This window comes from Sinocyclocheilus rhinocerous, unplaced genomic scaffold (genome assembly GCF_001515625.1).
Source record: "Sinocyclocheilus rhinocerous isolate Xijiao unplaced genomic scaffold, SAMN03320098_v1.1 scaffold273, whole genome shotgun sequence".
NCBI classification, from domain to species: domain Eukaryota; kingdom Metazoa; phylum Chordata; class Actinopteri; order Cypriniformes; family Cyprinidae; genus Sinocyclocheilus; species Sinocyclocheilus rhinocerous.
Genome location: NW_015656360.1, coordinates 1178508 through 1194722, shown reverse-complemented (window position 1 = coordinate 1194722; position 16215 = coordinate 1178508). Strand labels below are relative to the sequence as shown.

General features: G+C 37.0%; 1 protein-coding gene across 1 annotated transcript in view; it reads left to right on the top strand.

Moving 5' to 3' along the window:
• Nucleotides 1-4815: 4815 nt before the first annotated feature.
• LOC107720081 (SRC kinase signaling inhibitor 1-like) overlaps nucleotides 4816-16215 on the top strand; it is a 136643-nt gene continuing 125243 nt past the window's right edge. The window contains exon 1 of the mRNA XM_016527687.1: nucleotides 4816-4930. Coding sequence (XP_016383173.1) covers nucleotides 4816-4930 — 115 coding nt within the window. The remainder of the gene's footprint in view (nucleotides 4931-16215) is intronic.

Sequence of the window (16215 nt, the reverse complement as noted above, 5' to 3'; positions counted from 1 at the left end):
ATCACTATATATTATTTTTAGAATCAGAATTAACCCCCCCCCCCCCTTTTTTTTTTACAATCAACCTCAGTCTCACATTCAGATCTGCCTCCATCCATTAGTCTGCTCATTATTTTGCTGCTTTCCTGTATGTTGGTGACGAAAGCCCAGTTGTTCAGTTATTGTATCACTCAATGCTCACAAGATGAGCCAGACAGTCTCCATCTCCCATTAAAACCGCACCTGTTACAAAAATGAAAAGACACATTGTGATATTATTTTCATTTTAGCAGCTTAATACGAAGAACAACTCACTTATGTTTTGCCACATAGAGAAAAACACTTCATGCTTACTAGAGGGCATGGGAAACTCAGCCCAGGATTGAGATCCCGTAGAGGAAATAGATTCATCTACCTGAAAAAATAAGAGACACATTTTGGCCAAAAGATCAAACTTATTCATCTAAAATATTAGGGACCAGGGTGAGAGAAGCTGCTGTCGGTATGGATTCATCTCATTACTCACACTAAGGGTGTGTGTTGCTCCGGAGAGATCTGGTGTGAATGCTTCATTCTTGTATAAGCTTCCCCATGTCACTCACACATTAGCTGAGGTGAAGAACCATCATCACACATTCGCAAATTAGGTTTTGTTAAATATCAGATTAGCGATCGGACAGGTAGGATCTAAACCATCTTAAAGCCTGCCCTTGAATACCTGTATAGTATAATTATGAGCATCCAGTTTTCCCTTTTGTCTCTATTCTCTATTTTTTTAGTCCCTACTGCATTGTTTCTACTACACCCTCACGGTACTCCACCCATCTCTCCTCCCTGCATTTCCCAATCCCCATGACTGATATTTGGGATGATCGCTGGATAATGACTTCCAGTGGACTAATTGTGATAATTTAATCGTAGGCCTACGCTTTGATGTTTCCTGGGATCCGCTCAGCTAAAAGATGTTAATTAGCATTATCGAAAAGAGGAAAGACAAGGAGGGATTTTACGCTACTCTTCCCACTAGATTTGGTGTGTGTAATCAGAAAGTTAATACCGTATTCTCATAATCCCTAGTGTGGTCCATTAACACCTTAACATCGACTCTTTAACTGAAGCGCATATTAATCAACAGTGCTGGAAGTCTTAGCCTCAATAAGCTTACTGAGTTCAGCTGAAGTCAGTTCACTTAGTGGCCATCCTATAATGTTCATTAGTAGTACACCTTCACCTAAATAGGGAAACGCAGAAATTTCCTAAACAGTTAAAATGGTAGCGATCGGACAGGTAGGATCTAAACCATCTTAAAGCCTGCCCTTGAATACCTGTATAGTATAATTATGAGCATCCAGTTTTCCCTTTTGTCTCTATTCTCTATTTTTTTAGTCCCTACTGCATTGTTTCTACTACACCCTCACGGTACTCCACCCATCTCTCCTCCCTGCATTTCCCAATCCCCATGACTGATATTTGGGATGATCGCTGGATAATGACTTCCAGTGGACTAATTGTGATAATTTAATCGTAGGCCTACGCTTTGATGTTTCCTGGGATCCGCTCAGCTAAAAGATGTTAATTAGCATTATCGAAAAGAGGAAAGACAAGGAGGGATTTTACGCTACTCTTCCCACTAGATTTGGTGTGTGTAATCAGAAAGTTAATACCGTATTCTCATAATCCCTAGTGTGGTCCATTAACACCTTAACATCGACTCTTTAACTGAAGCGCATATTAATCAACAGTGCTGGAAGTCTTAGCCTCAATAAGCTTACTGAGTTCAGGTGAAGTCAGTTCACTTAGTGGCCATCCTATAATGTTCATTAGTAGTACACCTTCACCTAAATAGGGAAACGCAGAAATTTCCTAAACAGTTAATATAAAATCAAATTAATAAAATTTGACAGCAATCATATCTTTAGCTCTAATCACACTGTTCATGATACAATAAATTTACATTTACAACTAGGCCTTAGTGCATCGATTTAAAAAATACATAACCATAAATAAACATGTTAACGTTAGGTTATAAAATGTTTCTGGGCTAAAGCATCTCCAAAAGACTTATATGACAGAGCACTAGTTCTCAAAATTACTTTTCAAAAACGTTAAGATGATGGTGGTAAAATTATGTAGCCTATGGTACTCAGTGATTAACATATCCGTGTATTATGCTGGTGTCACTACTCGATCCGTACCGGAAACACGATTTGTACTGCGCATGTGCGGAAATGCGTCTACTTCCTGTCTGAAGTATGACGAAACAATTTACGGCAGTTTCACGTAGTTATAATATTGTTGTTATAATACTAATAATAATGTAATGTTTTCATGTGTTGTTGACACTACCCGATCCGTACCAGAAATACTTCTTTACTAGTGATTCTCTTGATATAAATGCACTTTTTTGATCAAATATATAAATTCAATTATATTGATTAAATTGAGTAATCGATTACATTTGCACAATTAATTCAGTAAAATTAAATAAAAGAAAAAAACATTAAATAGTTTACACTTTCTAGACTCTATTTGGGTAATACAGATGTGTATATAAGCGTGTGTTTTACATTTAATTTTTAATTTTCTAAAGATAAGTTTGACTTATTTCAGCATACTTTAACAAATGTCTGCATCTAAGAAACACAAAATATTTATTTATTCAATTTATTTATTCATAAATTCATTCATTCCCTCCTTCCCTCACTCATCTACTACAATTGCTGATTGAGGAACATGGCATTGACCTTCAGGCCTTGTTCATCAACACAGTATGACAAAAATGTTTCGATGTCATCTTGAGACTGAAATATAAACAAAAAGTCATCATTTGCTTCAGGGAATTCACTCCCCTGGGCCTTCCTGAGTACATTTGGTTGATCTTCACTGTTCATCTGCAGAAAAGCAGGCTTACCGTAGTTATAATAATACTGTTGTTATAATACTAATAATAATGTAATGTTTTCATGTGTTGACACTACCCGATCCGTACCGGAAATAGTCCTTTACTAGTGATTCTCTTGATATAAATGCACTTTTTTGATCAAATATATAAATTCAATTATATTGATTAAATTGAGTAATCGATTACATTTGCACAATTAATTCAGTAAAATTAAATAAAAGAAAAAAAATAGTTTACATTTGCTACTCTATTTGGGTAATACAGATGAGTATATATGTGTGTGTTTTACATTTAATTAATAATTTTCTAAAAGATATGTTTTACTTATTTCAGCATACTTTAACAAATGTCTGCATCTAAGAAACACAAAATATTTATTTATTCAATTTATTTATTCATAAATTCATTCATTCCCTCCCTCCCTCACTCATCTACTACAATTGCTGATTGAGGAACATGGCATTGACCTTCAGGCCTTGTTCATCAACACAGTATGACAAAAATGTTTCCATGTCATCTTGAGACTGAAATATAAACAAAAAGTCATCATTTGCTTCAGGGAATTCACTCCCCTGGGCCTTCCTGAGTACATTTGGTTGATCTTCACTGTTCATCTGCAGAAAAGCAGGCTTACCTCTCCACGGAATAAGTCTCTGTGATTGTGTACCCAGTACCAAGCTGTATGAAGGTCTCTCACAATGGTAGGCTGATGCACCTGGTGAAGAACACATTATAATATAAAATAAAAATATATAATGGCAAAAAAAACAAAAAAAAAAACTATTTATCCAACTTGCTACAACATGTGGATTGTTTTGACCGGAAATTGAGTCATTCAAATGTTGCATGGGCAGGAATTAAATTTAATAAAACGTCTTCATGACTGAAAAACGATAAAATTATTTTGTAGGTTTGGGTTTAATTGATTAAAGGTAAACATTTAATTCATCCAGCTATTTTTGGTGTCTGTGTCATAAAGGTTTTTCTAAATCGCTCCAAACGATTCGGCACGACGTGACCGAGCTGTCCGAATGATTCAGACTGAATCGCGAATCGATTGAAACCGTTTTGCTAACGTTTTGTCCTAAGCATTGAAGTGAATCAAACGAGTGACTCGTTCGTGAATCGGTAGTTCTGATTCAATCAAAACAATCAACAGATAACGTGGCACACACGCGGCACAGGTGGTTTTCTCCGGCCGCTATTTAGTATAATATCTCTCGTCAAATAAAAACTTGTGAGTGAATTTGACTCGGGTACACTAGTGTTTTACTGGTCCACAGCCAAGTGAAAATGGCTTGGTTAAATCGACCATGCAGCCGAATGGATTGTTCCGGGTTCGGTCTCCAAATGACATTGTTCCAGGCCACTGCTCGGCTTTCAAACACCAAAACCACCACAAGAGGGAGCCGTTCACAATAACTGCAGGCGAGAGGCCTTGTTATTTATCCACACTCATGTTAGTTAAATGCAACTAGTATGTACCTGTTAATGCTTAAATTATATTAAGCTTCTCTGGTTTTCTTTACAATACTGCATTGAGCAAAGTCAGCAGTCAGATATGAACTGCAATAAAGAGTTAATTGCAGAAGCAGCATTCAAATATCTATGGCTAGGCATCTGTTCTCACTGTTACTGACATGCTGTAGCAGTGTACCTGTAAATTTCCCACCAGTTTATGAGCACTTATTCATGCATCTCAGCACAAAGCCGTCCCCATATGCTGTGATTTAAAGGGGGCTGCTTATGGGGAGCAATGTAGGGTGACCATACGTGCTTTTTTCCCAGGCACACACGCGGCACAGGTGGTTTTCTCCGGCCGCTATTTAGTATAATATCTCTCGTCAAATAAAAACTTGTGAGTGAATTTGACTCGGGTACACTAGTGTTTTACTGGTCCACAGCCAAGTGAAAATGGCTTGGTTAAATCGACCATGCAGCCGAATGGATTGTTCCGGGTTCGGTCTCCAAATGACATTGTTCCAGGCCACTGCTCGGCTTTCAAACACCAAAACCACCACAAGAGGGAGCCGTTCACAATAACTGCAGGTGAGAGGCCTTGTTATTTATCCACACTCATGTTAGTTAAATGCAACTAGGATGTACCTGTTAATGCTTAAATTATATTAAGCTTCTCTGGTTTTCTTTACAATACTGCATTGAGCAAAGTCAGCAGTCAGATATGAACTGCAATAAAGAGTTAATTGCAGAAGCAGCATTCAAATATCTATGGCTAGGCATCTGTTCTCACTGTTACTGACATGCTGTAGCAGTGTACCTGTAAATTTCCCACCAGTTTATGAGCACTTATTCATGCATCTCAGCACAAAGCCGTCCCCATATGCTGTGATTTAAAGGGGGCTGCTGATGGGGAGCAATGTAGGGTGACCATACGTGCTTTTTTCCCAGGACGCGTCCTGGCCAGGATTTCGATATTGCTTTGATTCAAAGTACCTCGACAGCGTTTCGAAAACACAAGGAGCCGATGTCATACACCGATCGGTCTGCACACGCAAACAAAGCCAAACCCTAGATATTTTAGCGCATAAAAGTGAAACTCCGCCTATGATTGTGCTGTTACTCCTTTCGAGCCGAATTTCACAAAATTGGGTGTTATTTATGGGGAGTAGAATTATTTATTTATTTCAATGAATGTAATCGATTAGATATCATAATATTTAGGCCTAAATATTATACATCAGGTTGGTTTGTATTGCTGACATAATATGTAAATGATATGCGTGCGGCCCGCGAGACTTGCACTTGGACCATAGTGCGGCCCGGTGGAAAAAAAGGTTGAGAACCACTGCCCTAGAGCAATGCATTGTTGGCAACACAAACACGGCAGGAGGGAATGATGGGAAACACAAGGCATGTAGATAGATTTATGTCTCCAGCTTATGTTTGATTGTAAACATTTGTGTATAGATAAAGTGTGTTGAAGTTGCAAGTACTGTGAGACCTGTTGTGTGTTGGTTCCTCTCGCACCTTTTCCCCCTAATAGTAGAAGGGACCGAATCTCAGGGGACTTGTTACCTTGGAAACAGAACCTTACTTATTTATAGAGTCTGAGAGGAGAGAGAAAAAGAACAGGAACAGATAAGAAAAAGAAACCTCCTGTCTTTCTCTCTCCTCAACATCTGGGGGCTGTTTGTTCGGTGAGGCACGTCTCCTAAATATTCATATCGAATTCAGCATCACACACCTCTAGTTCAGTGCCATAGTAACCTCACCCAGTGTCTCCCAGGAGAGAAAGCAGGCGCATGCATCACACATGCACGCACGCATGCACTCACCCGGCATTGATCGCTGAATCTATGGGCCCTTTGAAATTTGAAGGCAGTTATTCATTTGACAAGCTCAACAAGTCCACCACACAGAGCATCTCTCCTCCCCTCTAAATCCTGAAGGACTGTTTGAAGGCCATCGTGGAGGAAAGATGGATGGATGAGAGTTTATTTCTCCTTTATTCCCCACACTGCCATAAAGGAACAAAGTATAATTGAGAAGACATTTTTCTTCATATTTCTTTGCAAAGTTAGCGCTTTGTTATAGCTGATCGAAGTATGTTAAAGGTCATGTCTATGTCACCTCATCAATTCATAATTCCATGCCTTCTTTTTATGGAGGACTAGAAGTGACACATGAAAATAAAATGAAGGAATCTGTTATTAATTTAAGAATTCAAACATAAAAATGTAAATAGAAAAATAAATTAATAGGGAAAAAAATTTGATATTTGAAACTATTTAATTCATGAAGTTAAATAAAATAAAATGCTAAAATATTATTTATTTATTAAAATGTCTAAAATAAAATCTAAAATGCATATTTAATTTTTTTTATTTAATTCATGTTCAAATAGTAAATTTTACTTTTATGTGAATTGTTTTTAGATGCACATCCATCCATCTCAACAAACTGTTTGCTCTACAATTCAAATTCAGTTTTTTTCCCATAGTAGGCAGTCAGTGTTTTGTTTTGTTTTTTTGTTAAATAATTATGAATAAGTTCAGTGATTTCTAAGAGTTGAGAAAGGCATATTGTAAATGTCTGTTTTATCTTGAGTGCCCCTTTAGTTATTCATTGTGTGTATGCAGGTGTAAATGTGCATGTGTGATCTCACCTTTATGCATGCTTGATGCATTTTGTGTTTATATACAGTAGGAACATGGTTTTGCTCTTTGCTCTGTTTGAGTATTTGCACATCTGTGAACATTTCATTGGTTATCTGACCTCTTTTATGGTGTCAGATCACATTTTCCTCTGCATCAAATCGACAGCTCATATCCAGCTTCACACGCAATCTCTGGCACACAAGCTATAGGGTCATTCCGTGTCAAATCAACCCGAATTTCAGAAACTTCACATCCGTGACATTTAATATTTTGGCTGTCATCACCATACATGTTTCTTTCGTAAGATTAAAAAAAAAAAATTTTATTGACAAAATCAAAAATTTGAGCCAGGTGACTTCTGGTTGAGTTGACACTGAATGACCCTATACTATAAGGACATTGAGTGATAGTTTTCTCTTGTGTGTACATGCGTATTAGGGGTGTAACGTTCTCGGTAAAAAATCGAACCGTACCATTTTCCACCCACGGTTCGGCACACACTTGCACCGCGGTACAACTTAAATCTGACAATACATCTGTAATGTGGCTTATTAAAAATAACAACACGCAAAACAGACAGAGTTCGGCTAATGTATGTTTTTTTCGATGGATACGCATTCTGGCTTCCCAATACATTACAACAACAGCGATGGAAAAAAAAAAAAAAAAGAAAGAAACATGGACAAACCAGTCACTCTTTGTAAACTTTGTTCAATGCGAATGTGTATATTTCTAAATTAAAACTAGAATAAGAGCACAATAGACTAGAATAGTAGAATAATAGAATAAATGCTGCCTAAAAAAACAGTATTACAATGTTTAATTATTAGTGTAATTTATTAGTGTATTTAAAGATGTTGACAACTTATTCTAAATGTCAAAGTAGAGAAAATGTACATTTCGACTCAAAACATTCCATGTTTCTAAAGCCAATGTTTTGATGAATAGTGATTTTTGTGCACAAACATGCACAGGTTTCACATACATGAGTGCGTACAGTAAATAAAATTTAGTGTTTGTAATTCTGATGCCTTTTTTTTCTGTCCCCTCCTAAAACTTGCTGTGCACTAGATGCTGTAATGGCCTGTCACATTCAGATCTCATCAGTGCCCTGTAAACACAGCTCCCCACAGTTTCGTTACTTTCCTCATCTCACGAAACACTGCAAAAATACAGCACCCCTCCACCATCATCATGGTCGCCATGGAAACCCAAAGGTCTGGGTTGGTGTATGATGATGTGTACTGTGCTTTAGGGTTATGATTTGAGGGAAAATTCACTCTTTATATGTCTGAATGGTCGTTCCATAGAATCTGCAGAGATTAAACTATTTGACATTTTCCAAGGTAACAATTGTAATGCAATACTGTGAAGTGACTGCATATGAATGAGGCTCGAACAGAGATGGGTAGATAATTATTATCGAGAGAGGACCTGAGTCTAATGGCATATAATATGCCCACCATAATGATCATAATGTGCTTTATTGGTCCACAAGGAAAGACGGACAGCTGTCATTCTCATCCATTACAGCACACACACAAAAAGAAGATTCCTTAATACTGATTTTGGAGCAAGTAAAAAACAGGATTTAGCAAGCAAAGGCAGATAAATGTGGGCAGAGGCATTTAAAAAGGTATTATTGGTGAAGGAGAAGCTGATTTCAGTGAAAATCCAGATGGTGAGAAGATGGGATGTCAATGTGTGATGAAGAATCGAGGTTATTGAATCCTCTGTGCCTCACTGTGCTTTTCTACAGTTATCCATCAACCTGGCTCTTCATCGCTGTACCATGGCACAATGCAATAAGGCCTTAATAGTATAAGCAAAAATGTGAAGGTCAAACTAAAGATGTTCGCTTGTTTGTGTATACCTCTGAATGAAGTATAAAATGTAGATACATGAGTGTATTCCTCCATTGAAATGGAGAGCTGTCATTGGATGCACAATATTCTAATTCTCATTGGATTCACAATATTCTTGTGTATTTGTTTTTTCTCAAACATTAGGAATCAGTGAATTGAACTTGATGTGTCAAATCTTTTGATACTAATGGTATACTGATATACTGTTATACAGATAACATATGTGACCCTGGACCACAAAACCAGTCATAAGGGTATAGAGATTTAGACAAGAGATTTATACATCATCTGAAAGCTGAATAAACAAGCTTTCCATTGATGTATGGTTTGTTAGGATAGGATGATATTTGGCCGAGATACAACTATTTAAAAATCTGGAATCTGAGGGTGCAAAATATTGATAAAATCAAAATAAATCAAAATATTGAGAAAATCACCTTTAAAGTTGTCCAAATGAAGTTCTTAGCAATGCATATTACTAATCAAAAATTAAGTTTTAATATATTTACAGTAGGAAATTTACAAAATATTTTCATGGAACATGATCTTTACTTAATATCCTAATGATTTTTGGCATAAAAGAAAAATCTATAATTTTGACCCATACCATGTATTTTTGGCTATTGCTACAAATATATATACACATATATGTGTGTGCATTTTTGTGCATGTATATTGTAATCTGTTTTTAAAGGGGTCATACGATGCGAGAGCACACCTCGCTTTTCAGACCGATTAGTTTTGTAAAAATCGACGCGTTTCAAAAAGGCGGGGCATAGAGGAGAAACAATAATGTACAGTATGTGGAAAATAATGTGTTTTTTTTACTTTAAACCGCATAAACACATTTCATTACACCAAATACACAAAATAATGTTCTTTTTAGCAGCATCATATGACCCCTTTAATAACTCTGCCATGTCTGAATGTCATTATGATTAAACACATGAAGCCACTAATTTGCAGTGTAACAGTTTTTGCTCATTTGTCTAAATACAGAAAAAGTCAAACTATTTGCAAGCTTCAAAGTGAGCATGATTTCATGCTCTAGATTGTTAAAATGAATGTTCATGCATTTAATAATCTACGTAATTCCACATAAACATACACAATATTTAATATGTATTTCATGAATCTGGAGTCTAAATATTCCAAAAATGCAACCTTAAGCATTCATAAAATATTCTTAATATGAGAAGGTCAAAATTCTTAATCAGAAAAATATTAAGAATCTTTTATGGCCCTAGTTGGCTCTATTATGGCTGAAAATTTGAACTTTGTAACAGGGTTATTATTGTTAACTAAAACTAAATAAATTTCATTACTTTAAATAAAATAAACATAAAATAAAATAAAATATAAAAACTTTATTTCAGCTAGTTGCCAAAGCATTATTTCTCATTTTTGTTTAGTTAGTTGAATAAACTGAAACTAAAAACAAATTAAACTGAAACTAAAAACTAAAATATAATAAAGACTAGACATTTTTTTGATGTAAAATCAAAAACTATTAAAAGTGACAAAAACAACAAAATTACTAAATCTTTTAAAGTTAAGATGAAAACAGAAAATATAAAAATTAAATTTAATTAAAAATATTAACAAACTATAATATATCAATGATACTAAAATAACTTTTTCTGTTTTGTTAGCAAAACAGAAAAATAGTTGGGTAGGATAGGCAATATTTGTCCTTTAAAGTATATGTTGATTTTTGTTGTTGTTGTTGTTGTTGTTGATGGAAAACACAAGGGTTATTTGCATAATTCGTGTTAATAATGGCTTTGAAATGTTAAAAGGTTATAATAAACCATTTTATCAGAAAGCAATCAAAATAACTTTCTGTTTAATAGAGGCATTAGCATTAGTATCAGTATTAGTGATACTGACCCTGATAGTACTTTGAAATACGTTTTTTGGACGTTTGTATTGTCATTATTTGTATTATGCATAGCTTGAGAAGTGTGTGTGTGTGTTTGATTACTGTCCCACTCAACTGCCCTGTCTGATCCAGTCTTCTCAAGCCACTAGCCCAGCATATCACATCAGCATCTCCACCTCCAGAGGGCTAAAGATTGCCATAGCAATGCTGTCACTGGAGCGAAGGAGAAATTATTTTAGTTGAGCTGCTGTCTGCTGCAAAGGTTTAGTGCGCAGCGCTCTTCAGAGGGGCAGTGCTGGAAACAAAGGTCTAGTAGAAAGCAGTTGCTCACACACACATGTACACGAGCACAGAGAGCAACCGAGTTTAGCTGCTCCTGGCCTTTCTGAGGGAAATGGCAGGTGGAGAACAGGAGAGGAGAGCAGAGATGAGGAAGGTTAAAGAAACACAGGCACTTGAATCTGTCCTCATCAGCTTCACTGTGCTGTCAGAGCAGTGAAGGAGGGATGACATGTTATTAGAAGGCAGGAGGGAGAGAGTGATTGCAGCTCAGTGCCTAAGGGAAGAGAAAGAGGAGAGCACATCGGAGGAACCCGCTCTGTGCTTTATTGAACACAACCACCTCACTGATGAGACACGCACACACATATATACGCATATGGGTCAGGGAAACATGTATAGGAGTGAAAGTCAAAGGAAGGATGGAGGTTTGAGATAGAAACGAGAGAAATCATGTAATGATGCACCTCAATTGCTCTTTTTTTGACTGATGTTAAACATTAGACCACATTAAAGAATCCTGAAAAAATTATCACAGTTTCCATAAAAATATTAACAACATTGATAAGAAATAAGAAATGTTTCTTGAGCAGCAAATCAGCATATTTGATGCATGGTTTTCTCAAACATTAAGAAGCACAACTGTTTTCAACATTGATAATAATAAGAAATGTTTCTTGAGCAGCAAATCAGCATATTTGAATGATTTCTGAAGTGTCATGTGACACTGAAGACTGGAGCAATGCATGCTGAAAATTCAGCTTTACCATCAGGAATACATTAGTTTTAAAAAATATATCAAAATAGAAAATAGTTATTTTAAATTGTAATAACATTTGACAATATCACTGGCTTTACTGTATTTTATATAAAATAAATGCAGCCTTAGTGAACAAAAACCTTTCAAAAAATCTTACTGATTTCAATTTTTGAATATTAGTCTGTATATATAGTCTGTACACACACACACACACAGTACTTATTTTTTTTTAAATCGAATATATTTTGCTATAATTTGAAAAACAATATACAAAAAGGTATTTGTATTAGATTAAAACAGTCCAGAGAATCACATGCACTGAGAATACAAGATTAGTTAAAGAGCAGCATAGGAAATAAACATGGTCAGCGGTGGTCAGTCTCTACCAGCCAGGCACTGTCAGCTTTGCACATCCATATAATTTGTGCTGCTTTAGAAGTAAGGGATTAAAAACTGTGAAACTCCACATTCTGCCTCAAAAAAAAAAAAAAAGAATATCAGTCCTTCTGAGCTAAAATTCTCAGAGAAAATAATTTCAGTGCTGGCTGGTAGAGCTCAAAAGCCCTGGCGATATTTAAATTGCAGTAATCAAATCCCTCAGTTGGTCTCCGCATGCTTCCACTGATTACCGCTCACAGATGATTTTTAAGAGTACAAATTACTGTCCAAAATCAAATAGGCTCAAATATGCAGAGTTTTTGCATGGTAATTTTCCTGGAATAAATCAGAAAATATCTCATGAAGTTTGGACAGCTGTATTAGTTTAGTTCAGTTTTCTCATACAAGTTGCTTTAATATTAAGACTTTGATAGTCACAGGCCTCATACCGATACTTTAAACCGCATAACTAATTTAATTCACATAACTAATTCAATTTTGGAATGACTGTTGGAGAACAAAATGACAACAAAAAATCGTAAACTTCTGAAAATGAAAGTTTACATTTGGCAAATTTGTATCATTAGCGATGCTAAACCACATTCATTATTTTGATAAAAATGTCTTAAATTATTTAGTAGTCTCAAACTGAACACTACTTTCCTGCCAATTACAGGGTTTTTCATGCAAAAATCTTACAAAGAATTAGAGAGAGGAAGTTTTCTCATAATGTCATCAAAGCTGCCTTTAGGAAACGGTATTCTTCAGATGACATTGATTGAATGAGCAACCAAGAAAAGGCCTTTAAACATCTCTTTATAGATGAATGCCTTTAGTGTCATGTCAAAAGTCACTGTAAAATTTGCTTTGTAATGATTTGGTTGCTTTCAAGGGAAAATCAGCTCAGCCTGACATTCCATTTGACATTTTAAATGGCACCTTAGTATTGTTTTTGAGTCATTGATCATTTATACATTTTGAAAAGGGCACTGTTGGTTTGTCATATGCTGGCAAGATGATTCTTATTTCACACTTCAAATACTCAGTTTGTAAAAATAAATAAATAAATAATATATATATATATATATAAGCTTGCCTTGTAAATGATCAGATTTCCATTTTTGTCTTAATTATTTTAAATGATAATTTGTTGACATTGTTTTAAAATATTATGCCAAATGGCTTAGCCCTTCATACTGTCACGCCCCTGGACTGTCTTTGTGTTTTCCCTCCCCATGTGCTCCGTGACCCAGTTTCTCCCCTGTCTAATTAGTCATTCTGTTCACCTGTGTTCCTCCCAATTCTCTCGTTATCCTGTGTATTTTAGCCGCAGTCTGTTCAGTCTGTGTTTGTCGGGTCTACATGTTGGATTACGTGTGTTTACCCCTGTTCCTGTTGTGGATTTACCCCTGTGATTCTCTAATTAAATACAGTTTATGTTATCCACGTCTCCATCGTTCCTTCCAGCAGCGAATCGTGACAGAAGACCCGACCTACAAAAGTAATTTTATTTGCGTTTTTCCCCTTCGTTTGTTTTCCGTGTTTTCTACAGTGTTTGTTGCTTCAAATTTTGAAATTATACAGTCTAATTTAGATTAAAAACTACTCATGCTGCTTCTTTGTTTGGATCATGATTAAAATCCAGTGGTTGCCTCTAATTTTAAATGGAAAGAGCACAGAGAAAGCCTTAGTTTGTTCATATTAAGTGATTTTTTTTATTTGTGTAACTTGTTTGATTTGGGGTTTGTTTTAAAATTTGAATTTAGTTTAGTTGTATTTCAATATTTTTATGTTATCCACGTCTCCATCGTTCCTTCCAGCAGCGAATCGTGACAGAAGACCCGACCTACAAAAGTAATTTTATTTGCGTTTTTCCCCTTCGTTTGTTTTCCGTGTTTTCTACAGTGTTTGTTTTCTGTTTTTCCCCATGTTCCCCATGGATTCCCTTGCCGCAAAGTTCACCTCCCTCACCCGCAAAGACCTTTCCCTATTGGAGTATGCGGTTGAGTTCAGCCAGCTCACCGTTTTAACGGCGTTTTACGCCACTGCGCTGAACTCACTGTTCTGGATCGGGACAAATTACTATCGTCCCGTCGATTAAAAAACAAAAGTACAAGCAGTTACAAACACCCTGAAAAAGTTGCTGTATTCTTGCTGAGACTGATGCTTTGTCCTATCGTCCCGTCGACCTCCCAGACACCTCTGGACTGAGCTGGAGGGAAGCCATTATCCGGTGTCTGGAGCGCGTCTATCCCCGATCCAGAGCACAGCCAGACCGAAGGAGAGAGGGCTCCGGTTTCACGTCAAGCCCAGAGAGGGCTCCCGTTCCTGAGTTAAGCCCTGAAAGCCCGGAGGCTAACAAATGCCCGCCCTCCCGTCCGCTCCTGCCTCCTCCTCCACCCGCTCTCGTCTGGCTGCCCCTCTGCTCGCCCTCAGCCCACCATCGGTACGCTGCGAGCTCCGCGGGTCTGCCATCCTCCATCGTCACTGTGGCTGGAGAATCCCTTGCCTCCAGCCTCTAAGCCCCGGACTCCGCCTCGGCCCGTCGACCCTGCGGCTCCACCATGGCTCCTAGCTCCCTCCTCTCCGCCGTGGCCCATCAGTTCACTGGCTCCGCTGGGCTCCCTCGTCCCTCCGGCTCCGCCTTGGTCTGGCATCGACCATTCGTCGTCTCGGGACTCCACTCCTCCGGCTGCGCCTTGTCCCTCCATCCCTCCGGCTCTGTCAGGCTCCTCCATCCCGTCGGCTCCTCCTTGGTCCTCTGTCGCTCCGGCTCCACCACGGCCTTTCAGATCCCCACCTCCGCGTCGGTCGCTGGGGCCATTAGTTCCGCCTCGGCCCTCCAGATCCTCCTCGTCACCCTGGCCCATCGGCTGTCCGTTTCCATCGTTCCTTCCAGCAGCGAATCGTGACACATTTATTATTATTATATATCCTTTTTACAATTTTTTTTTCAAATTAAAATTGAATTGTAAAATAAATACAAGTACAAGTGGTTATAAACACCCTGGAAAAGTCCTATATCAAATTAGATGAGTGTTGCTTCCCAAAATTTGTCAGATTTTCATCTTCATTTAATGATTATAAATGATAATTTGTCATTGAAAATGTTTTCAAATATTATGCCAAATGGCTTAGTCCCTCACACAATATAATAATAATAATAATAATAATAATAATATATAACTATATCAGTATTAGTTAGGGATGTAACGATTAACCGCGAGCCGGTCGGAAATCGATTCAAATATGTGACTATTCAGATCGGTTGAGATGCCAAACAAATCGCGATACAATTGGAGTAGGAGTTCATATGAATGTATCTCTGAGGGGAACTGACTATCTTTAGAAAAGTTTACGTGGTATTTTCTTTCATCTTTCCTCTGAACAATGCATATTAAAGTAGCGGTCATCATAAGCGCAGCTCTGCTTTGTTTACAGCGGTAACCCAGGAAACACTGTATTATTGCTGTTCATAAGCACCACCTGCTGTCAGAGAGTGAATCTGCATCTCATTCAGCTCGTGTGCTGTTTCGTTCAGAGATGTTTTATGTAGTATAGTTTCACAAAACTAAAGTCAGAGTCAGACCATTCTGTTTTTGCTTCAAATTTTGAAATTATACAGTCTAATTTAGATTAAAAACTACTCATGCTGCTTCTTTGTTTGGATCATGATTAAAATCCAGTGGTTGCCTCTAATTTTAAATGGAAAGAGCACAGAGAAAGCCTTAGTTTGTTCATATTAAGTGATTTTTTTTATTTGTGTAACTTGTTTGATTTGGGGTTTGTTTTAAAATTTGAATTTAGTTTAGTTGTATTTCAATATTACAAAGAAACGTGCAGCAATAGCCTAATAAAACGACACCTTTTCATTTACTGTATAATGTCTTCAATCTCATTTTGTGATTGGTGAATGAATGGTGAAAATCGAATGGTGAAATCAAAATTGTGAATCGAATCGAATCTTGAGTTGAGTAAATCGTTACATCCCTAGTAGTAGTAGTAGTAGTAATAGTAGTATTATTATACATCCTGTCTACTACTATTATTAA